Genomic DNA, 10,218 nt, shown 5'->3' on the forward strand with positions numbered 1-10,218 from the left:
TCGAACCAGGCGAACCGGAATTCGAGTCGAATTTCAGGAAATATTCGATTCGCGGCGAAACCGAAATTTTGCCTACTTCGGGTGCGCGAATCGAACATTTCCCGATCAGCCGGCAAAAGTGTCCCTGCAGTGAGCTCCGCTATTTCTGACAGTTCTCTGACAGAAGGAACACATGTTTAGCGGTTGAAACATTGTATCTATTAGTTTCCATTTAGGATACAGATGTTTCAACCGCTGTACATGTGAAGAAGCTGTGAGAGAACTGTCAGAAATAGAGGAACTCTGCACATACACTTTTTGCCGGAAATAGTCTATTTCTGACAGTTCTGGGACATTCACTCCATACAGCTGTTTCAACCGCTGTATGGAGGGAATGTCATAGAACTGTCAGAAATAGACTATTAATGACAGTTCTGGGACTGTCCTTCCATACAGCGGTTGAAACATTGTATCTATTTGTTTCCATAAATGGATCCATTTATGGAAACAAATACATACAATGTTTCAACCGCTGCATGGAAGGACAGTCCCAGAACTGTCATAAATAGTCTATTTCTGACAGTTCCATGACATTCCCTCCATACAGCGGTTGAAACAGCTGTATGGAGTGAATGTCCCAGAACTGTCAGAAATAGACAGAAACTGTCACAGAACTGTCCTTCTTCTCATCCTTCTCCTTCTTCTCATCCTTCTTCTCATCCTTCTTCTCATCCTTCTTCTCATCCTTCTCCTTCTTCTCATCCTTCTCCTTCTTCTCATCCTTCTCCTTCTCCTTCTTCTCATCCTTCTCCTTCTCCTTCTTCTCATCCTTCTCCTTCTTCTCATCCTTCTCCTTCTCCTTCTTCTCATCCTTCTCCTTCTCCTTCTTCTCATCCTTCTCCTTCTCCTTCTTCTCATCCTTCTCCTTCTCCTTCTTCTCATCCTTCTCCTTCTCCATCTTCTCATCCTTCTCCTTCTTCTCATCCTTCTCCTTCTCCTTCTTCTCATCCTTCTCCTTCTCCATCTTCTCATCCTTCTCCTTTTCCTTCTTCTCATCCTTCTCCTTCTGCTTCTCCTTCTCCTTCTTCTCATCCTTCTCCTTCTTCTCATCCTTCTCCTTCTTCTCATCCTTCTCCTTCTCCTTCTTCTCATCCTTCTCCTTCTTCTCATCCTTCTCCTTCTTCTCATCCTTCTCCTTCTTCTCATCCTTCTCCTTCTCCTCATCCTTCTCCTTCTTCTCATCCTTCTCCTTCTCCTTCTTCTCATCCTTCTCCTTCTCCTTCTTCTCATCCTTCTCCTTCTCCATCTTCTCATCCTTCTCCTTCTCCTTCTTCTCATCCTTCTTCTTCTTCTCATCCTTCTCCTTCTCCTTCTTCTCATCCTTCTCCTTCTTCTCATCCTTCTCCTTCTCCTCATCCTTCTCCTTCTCCTTCTTCTCATCCTTCTCCTTCTCCTTCTTCTCATCCTTCTCCTTCTCCTGCTTCTCATCCTTCTCCTTCTCCTTCTTCTCATCCTTCTCCTTCTTCTTCTTCTCATCCTTCTCCTTCTCCTTCTTCTCATCCTTCTCCTTCTTCTCATCCTTATCCTTCTCCTTCTCCTTCTTCTCATCCTTCTCCTTCTTCTCATCCTTCTCCTTCTCCTTCTTCTCATCCTTCTCCTTCTCCTTCTTCTCATCCTTCTCCTTCTCCTTCTTCTCATCCTTCTCCTTCTCCTTCTTCTCATCCTTCTCCTTCTCCTTCTTCTCATCCTTCTCCTTCTCCTTCTCCTTCTCTTTCCTCATCTCCAAGGGCATTTAAATTAAAGGTACAGTGTTCTGCACTAATTTAAAGGCTCTCTGAAGCCTAGAAACCCTTTTTATAAGTCATCTTCGTAGCGAAGAAATTCGCATCGAATCGAATTTCACACTGGAATTCGCCGAATCAGCCGAATCGAATTTTTGAGAAATTCGCTCATCTCTACTTGTCATTATAATATATAACAAAGTAAAACCTACTGTATCTTTTTTTTTCTTTTTTTTTAGAATAAAGAAGTCTTCCTTTCGGAAAAAAAAATAATCAAAAACCTTTTTCCTAATTTGGTTTGTAAAAAAAAAAAAATAAGTAAATAAATGTGTTTTTTGTAGTTAACCGCTTTCCCGTCCGCCGTATAGCAGATGTACTGCTACAGGGCGGCAGGGGTGCGCAAAATCACGTGTCTATATACGTGATTTTGCATTTCCGGGGTGCCCTACCCACGCCGCTATTCGCGGCCTCGGCTGTCAATCATCGGGTCCCGGCCGGTGATTACTCGCCGGCACCCGATGATCACGGAGCATTACCGACAGAGGGAGAGAACTTTTGTGTATAAGCAATACAGATCTCTCCCCTGTCAGCTCCTGCACACTGCTTTGTATGGCTCTGCATAGCAGCATGCTCACAGTGAAACACACACAGCACACAGTTAACCCTTTGATGGTTGCTGGATCTGCCTCTGTAGGACTGTGATCCTCTGCACAGCAGAACGCAGATTGGGGGAGGGAAGGCCGGCATTGGGAGCTGGCAGGAGGAGAGAGCAGAGAGAAGAGCCCCATTCAGGGGCGGGTCTCTGACCAAACTGTATTACCTATTTGAACAGAGACAAGTGAGGTCACTAACCAATTTATTCTTTCTGGCAGATCTGTCTGACTCAAACGACTGGCTGAGAAACATTAAGAAATACTTGCCAGGTAAAGCAAACCACGCATACGCAGTTCATCACACTTGCTGAGAGCTCGGCTTGTACAGCGCCCCCCCCAGGACAGAAATATAAGATGTGCCATTGCGCCTGAACTCCACCCTTGCTGCACTCCTGTGAGGGATCGGTAGGGATGGGCAGATCTGCGTGGCTACACTCAGACTTTATATATTTAAAGATGTATTTACAGTGAAACCAAAAAAGATAAAAGCCAACCCAAAGCAAATGACAAAATACCTACCTGGGAACCGAGTTAACCCCTTCCTGCCCGCCGTTTAGTCATTAACCCCTCGCCCTCCTGAGGATTTACCCCCCTTAATGACCACGCCTCTTTTTGCTACTCGGCGCTGCACTAATTCAACTGATAATTGCGCGGTCATGCAACGCTGCACCCAAACGAAATTTACGTCCTTTTTTTCACACAAATAGAGCTTTCTTTCGGTGGTATTTGATCACCTGTGCGCTTTTTATTTTTCACGCTATAAACAAAAAAAGGCCAAAAATTTTGAAGAATAATATTTTTTACTTTCAGCTATAAAAAATATATAGTAAACTCAAAGCTGGTTATAAATTTAGGCCAAAATGTATTCTGCTCCATGTTTTTGGTAAAAAAAATCCCAATGAGTGTATATTGATTGCTTTGTGTGACAGTTATAGCGTCTACAAACTATGGGATAGATTTTGCAATTTACGCCATTTTTTTGCTATACAGCACTGCGCTAGTTTAACGGACAATTGCGCGGTCATGCAATACGGTACATAAATGAAATTTACATCCTTTTTTTCCCACAAATTGAGCTTTCTTTCGGTGGTATTTCATCGCCTGTGCAGTTTTTTTTTTTGCGCTATAAAAAAAAAAGGCTGACAATTTTGAGGAAAAAAAAACAATATTTTGGACTTTTTGCTATTAAACATGTCCAGTAAAAAAAAATGCAAAAATCAAATTTAGTCATAAATTTCTGCCAAAATGCATTCTGCGGCATGTCTGCTAAAAAAAAAACCCAATACGTGTAAATTAATTGGTTTACGTGAAAGTTATAGCGTTTACAAATGGCGGGAAAGATACTGGGATTTTTAGTTTTTTTTTTATACTAATAATGGTGGCGACCAGCGAATTATTGCAGGACTGTGGCGGACATTCTGACATTGAGGGGTACTGACTTGGGGTCACTGACATCCCCAAAAACACTAATACAGTGATCAGTGCAAAAAAAAAAACACTGACACTGTACTAATGGCACTGGGGAGGAAGGGGTTAACTTTATTTTGCAGGGAAGGGTTATAGGAGTGAGGGGAGTGTTTTACTAGGGGGCGGGGCGGGGTTTGTACTGGGCGGGACAAGGCTGATCGAGAAAGAGAAACTGTTCTTTCTCGATCAGCTCATCCTCGAGCTGACAGGGAAGTGACAGACAGCACAGCTACTGCCATGAGATGCCCCTGGTACCTTTCATAGGCTTTTTTGGGTGTTGGTTGAGTAAGAGTGAGGACGCAGGGGCCCCATGATCCCCTATTGCCCGTGGCTCCAGTTCTCACAGTGTGTTCCTGCTTCAAGTCTGCTGGGAGCCCTGACGAACCACGTATCCAGAACCTGCGATCCATGTGGAGTTCCCCTTTAACCTCGGCTGGTCTGTCCTGCATTGTCTCTGTTCCTGACCTGATGTTCTGTCTGACCTTCTGAGTCTACACCTCTGGGCAAAGGTTCTGCTATCAAAACTTGCCGGAACTCGTGTTCCTCCTGTCCCTTGGCACCTTCAGTGGGGCCTGGGCTAGAGATACAAGAGAGACCAAGGCCAACCTCACCAATTCAGTCTCCTACCACATACGTGACAGCCCCCCCCACCCCCAAATTCCATGGCAGACCTTTATCTAAGCATGCAACTTGGCAAGCCAGGAAAGGAAATGGGGTAAGAGCTTGCACCTCCACCTCACCATACCAGATCATGTGCCTCGACATGGGGGGGGGGGGGATACAATGGGGGGGGGTAATCACAGATCAGGGGGATCAGTCACAGATGGGGTGCTGCTTTTGCGTGAGTGCTGCATTTGATGGAGTGCTAAGACGCAGTTAAACACAGCAGTTTAACTAAAGCAGGATAACTCAAGCAGCAGGAAGATACAACAAGAAACTCTACTGCACTCTGGACTGCAAGCAAACACCCCGGGAAACATCTCTTACAAGTCTGAGTCCCACTCCATCTACCTTTTAATATGTCCCCTCCACTGCTCCTTTTCATATTATTATCCTGCGTTCCCAAAATCTCACTTCTTTACCCCTCTGCTCCACCCCAAAACTTGTACATCTCACCCTCACTGCTACCATCTCCCTACTACTACTCTCATCACCTCCTGCTGATACTTCACTCTCCTGCTGACCCAAACACCAGGACTAGAAGGCATGTGCGCTCGTGCACATCCCGTTCCCATGTTACTTTCCTCACCCTTCTGCTTCTCCTAACCTCTGGGCATATCTCCCCAAACCCTGGTCCTCCAGTATCTCACCCCCACACCAGGCACCTTCTTTCTTCCGGGAATAGCCGCAATCCCCTCAATTTAATATCAGTCCCCGTGCTCCCAAAAACCACCCTCCCTTTTTTATGTGCGCTCTGGAATGGCCGCTCTGTCTGTAATAAGCTCACCTCTGTCCATGACCTCTTTGTCTCCCGCTCCCTTAACCTACTAGCAATTACAGAAACCTGACTCCAAGCAGCAGATTCCCCCGCAGCACTTTCCTATGGAGGCCTCCTCTGGACCCACTCACCCAGACCCAGTGGTCAGAAAGGAGGTGGGGTTGGTTTGCTTCTATCCCCACTGAGCACCTTTCAAGTCCTCCCTAACCCTCCCTCTCTATCCTTCTCTTCTTTCCAGACTCACTGCATCCGGCTGTTCTCTCCCATTTCTCTGAGGATTGCAGTGATCTATCGGCCCCCTGGACCCGGGTCCCGCTTTCTTGATGATTTCTCCGCCTGGCTACCCTACTTTCTCTCCTCTGAAATACCCGCTATCATTCTTGGAGATTTTACCATCCCTATTAATGTCAACAACCCGGCTACATCCCAACTCTTCAACATAACCTCATCTTTTGCATTAGCACAATGTATACCGTCCTCCACTCACTCTGATGGGAATACATTAGACTTTGTTTTCTCCCATCTTTGTACTCCCTACAATCTCACAAACACCCCCTTTCCTCTCTCTGATCACAATCTCATCACCTTCACAGTGTCCTCATCTTCAAACACCTATCCCTCCAAGCAGCAAACAATTACCCGCAGAAACCTTCACAACTTGAACCCGACTCATTTCCACTCTGCAACTGACCAACTCTATGACAGAATCTCTCCCCTGTCCTGCCCTGACCTGGCCACTGCTGTCTATATCAATTCGCTTTCATCCACATTAGACTCACTTGCTCCTCTAACAACACGAAGCATCAGGTCCCGACCATTACAACCTTGGCAGCCTGACCACACCAGAAATCTTAAACGACATAGTCGTGCAATGGAGCGATTGTGGCGTAAAACTAAATCTCACCAAGCATTCACCCGATATAAATCTGCTTTCTTAACATACAGTTCCTCCCTTCATGCTGCCAAACAAGCCTACTTTGTCACTCTTATTAATAGCTTGTCATCCAGTCCTCATTGTCTCTTCTCTACTTTTAACTCTCTACTTTCTCCACCTCCACCTCCACCCAGTACCTCACTCACTGCTCACGAGATTGCAAATCATTTCAAAAACAAGTTTGATGCAATTCGTAGGGGCATCTCCACTGCACAGCTATCCACCCCACTCAGCATTCCTTATACTAAACCTCCCACAACACTTTCCTCTTCTGACCTCGCTACTACCAAAGAGGTCACTAAGGTTTTCTCAGAAGCCCGTCTCACTACCTGCCCCCTGGATCCGGTCCCTTCACAACTACTGTGCTCACCCTCTTCTTCCATCCTATGCTCCCTCACTCACATCTTCAATCTCTCCCTCTCTACTGGTGCCTTCTCCTCCCCTCTAAAGCACGCGCACATCACTCCCATACTTAAAAAGCCCTCCCTGCACCCCACCAACCTGAACAACTTAAGACCCATCTCCCTGCTGCCATTTACCTCTAAACTCCTGGAACGCTTAGTCTACAATCGCCTGAGCTCCCACCTCACCAACAATGACCTTCCTGACCCTTTACAGTCTGGCTTTCGCTCTCTACACTCCACTGAAACTGCCCTACTAAACCTCACTAATGATCTACTAACTGCTAAAACCAATGGCCACTACTCCGTACACATCCCAACCAATGGCCACTACTCCGTACTCATCCCAACCAATGGCCACTACTCCGTACTCATCCCAACCAATGGCCACTACTCCGTACTCATCCCAACCAATGGCCACTACTCCGTACTCATCCCAACCAATGGCCACTACTCTGTACTCATACCAACCAATGGCCACTACTCCATACTCATCCCAACCAATGGCCACTACTCCGTACTCTTACTATTTGACCTCTCTGCTGCTTTTGATACAGTTGACCATCCCCTCCTCCTCAAAAAACTCCACTCTCTTGGCCTCAGAGACTCCACTCTCTCCTGGTTCTCCTCCTACCTAGCGCAGCGCTCCTTCAGTGTTACCTATAACGCTGCCTCCTCCTCTTCACTCCCTATTTCTGTAGGGGTACCTCAAGGTTCTGTCCTTGGACCCCTTCTCTTCTCCATCTACACCTCCTCCCTTGGTCACTTGATAAACTCCCATGGCTTTAAGTACCATCTCTATGCTGATGACACACAAATCTATCTCTCTACCCCTCACCTCACCCCTTCAGTCTCCTCTCTCATTACTAACCTACTAAGTGACATATCAGCATGGATGTCACTCCACTTCCTCAAACTCAATCTTTCCAAAACTGAGAACTTAGTATTCCCCCCAGCCTGTGCCCCCTCCCCTGACTTCTCCATCAAGATCAATAATACAACCATCAGTCCCTCCCCTCATGCCAGGGTACTAGGTGTAATCCTAGACTCCCATCTGTGCTTTTAGCCCCAAATCCAATCACTGTCTAAATCTTGTAGACTTCACCTCCGCAACATCTCCAAGATACGCCCATTCTTAACCTCGGAAACTACTAAGCAACTTATTCACTCCCTTGTTATCTCTCGCCTTGACTATTGTAACTCCCTCCTCATTGGCCGACCTCATCGCAGGCTATCCCCTCTTCAGTCTATCATGAATGCTGCTGCCAGACTCATCCACCTTACTAACCGTTCTGTATCTGCCACCCCTCTCTGCCAATCCCTCCACTGGCTTCCCGTTGCCCAACAGATAAAATTCAAAACATTGACAATAACATATAAAGCCATTTATAACATAAATTACATTACATCACCAATCTTGTCTCTAAATATCACCCAAACCGTACTCTCCGCTCCTCGCAAGACCTCCTACTCTCTAGCTCCCTTGTCTCCTCCTCCCATGCTCATGTCCAGGACTTCTCCAGAGCTTCCCCCATCCTCTGGAACGCTCTACCCCAATTTATCAGACTATCGCCTACTCTGCTCACTTTTAGGAGATCTCTGAAAACCTATCTCTTCAGGAAAGCCTATCCTGCCCTCAGCTAATAATGGAATCTTCTACTCTTCCTACCAGTCCACCCCCCACAGTTATTACCTTTTGTACCACTAGCCCCTCCCTCCTAGATTGTAAGCTCCAAGGATCAGGGCCCTCAAATCCCTCTTGTTTTGAACTGTATTGTTGCTGTATTGTCTCCCGTTATATTGTAAAGCGCTGAGCAAACTGTTGGCGCCATAAATCCTGTATAATAATAATACCTTAAAAGTTGAGTCCCCCCTGGTCTGTCCTGCATTGTCTCTGTTCCTGACCTGACGTTAGCAGATCTTTAAGCATGCAACCTGGCAAGCCAGGAAAGAAAATGGGGTGAGAGCTTGCACTCCCACCTCACCATACCAGGTCACCTGTCCTCAACATTGGGGGGGTTCTTAAAAGGTGAGTCCCCGCTGATCTGTCCTGCATTATCTCTGTTTCTGACCTGATGTTCTGTCTGACTTTCTGAGTCTACACCTCCGGGCGAAGGTTCTGCTATCAAACCCTGCCTGCACTCATGTTCCTTCTGTCCCTTGGGCACCATCTGTTCCACCTTCAGTGGGGCCTGGGATAGAGATACAAGAGAGGCCAAGGCCAACCTCACCAATTCAGTCTCCTACCACGTACGTGACAGCCCCCCCAAAAAAAAATTCCATACCAGACCTTTATCTAAGCATGCAACCTGGCAAGCCAGGAAAGGAAATGGGGTAAGAGCTTGCACCCCCACTTCACCATACCAGGTCACGTGTCCTCATCATGGGGGGGGTAACGTACAAGGTGAGTCCCCACTGTAAAAGCATCTTGTCCTCATGTTGATGAGGATAAGGGTCTTTATCCCACAATCCTGGCCCGCTCTGCAGGTGGGGGGCTTATCAGAATCTGGAAGCCCCCTTTAAAATTAGATATCTCCAAATACTTCCCCCCCCCCCATATGAATGAGTAAGGGGTTCATAATATCCCTACTCATTCGTGAAAAAAAAAAAAAACTACCGTCTCCCACCAAACGAGCTAAACGTCCAGCAAAGCTCCACCCAAACCAGCAAAGAGAGATTCTGTCTTCTACGATTTGTGGTTTTAGGAGAAAGGAAAGACGTCTTATAAAATGTTAGTAAATCTTCTTGTTCTTGTATGAAATGACTTTCAGAGGAGCTGCAGAGTAATGTGTGGTGGAGCCGTGTAAACTCTGCTTTGTAACATTTTAAGGTAACGCAACGTACGATCCTATCTGTGAAGAGGAGGAGGAGGAGGAGGATGAGGGTGATGATAAGAAAAACAATGATGAAGTTAGGTGAGAAGTGATGGACGTCTCATTCACATTCTTTTTTTACATTTATTATTGGTGGGAAAAAGAAAAAAAAGAAAAAAAGGTCTGCAAAATTTCTCAAAGGCCTAGTCAAGATGAAAATGTATTTAAAGAGGGCCAGGAGGGGGCCTGAGGATTGTATAAAATACTTTCATTGTTCCACACCTTTCCCCCACTTCCAGTGTCCCCCGTATACTTAGACTAACCTCTACCTCCTGACCTCTACCTGTACTAAGCTTCTCATCTACCTCCCGACCTCTACCTGTACTAAGCTTCTCATCTACCTCCAGAGCTCTACCTGTACTAAGCTTCTCATCTACCTCCAGAGCTCTACCTGTACTAAGCTTCTCATCTACCTCCTGACCTCTACCTGTACTAAGCTTCTCATCTACCTCCAGAGCTCTACCTGTACTAAGCTTCTCATCTACCTCCAGAGCTCTACCTGTACTAAGCTTCTCATCTACCTCCTGACCTCTACCTGTACTAAGCTTCTCATCTACCTCCAGAGCTCTACCTGTACTAAGCTTCTCATCTACCTCCTGACCTCTACCTGTACTAAGCTTCTCATCTACCTCCAGAGCTCTACCTGTACTAAGCTTCTCATCTACTTCCAGAGCTCTACCTGTACTAAGCTT

The 10,218-nt window shown here is 46.2% G+C and overlaps 1 protein-coding gene across 1 annotated transcript in view; it reads left to right on the forward strand.

The window, feature by feature from the left end:
• Positions 1–10,207, forward strand: part of LOC149438015 (uncharacterized) — a gene marked incomplete at its 3' end in the record, with an annotated part of 40,944 nt that extends 30,737 nt beyond the window's left edge. Inside the window, exons 6-7 of the mRNA XM_089660347.1 lie at positions 2,633–2,706; positions 9,784–10,207. Of these exons, the coding sequence (XP_089516473.1) occupies positions 2,633–2,706; positions 9,784–10,207 (498 nt within the window). The remainder of the gene's footprint in view (positions 1–2,632; positions 2,707–9,783) is intronic.
• Positions 10,208–10,218: the final 11 nt, after the last annotated feature.

This window comes from Staurois parvus, unplaced genomic scaffold, assembly GCF_062004578.1.
Source record: "Staurois parvus isolate SC_StPar_1 unplaced genomic scaffold, SC_StPar_1.0 ptg001227l, whole genome shotgun sequence".
Lineage (NCBI taxonomy): Eukaryota > Metazoa > Chordata > Amphibia > Anura > Ranidae > Staurois > Staurois parvus.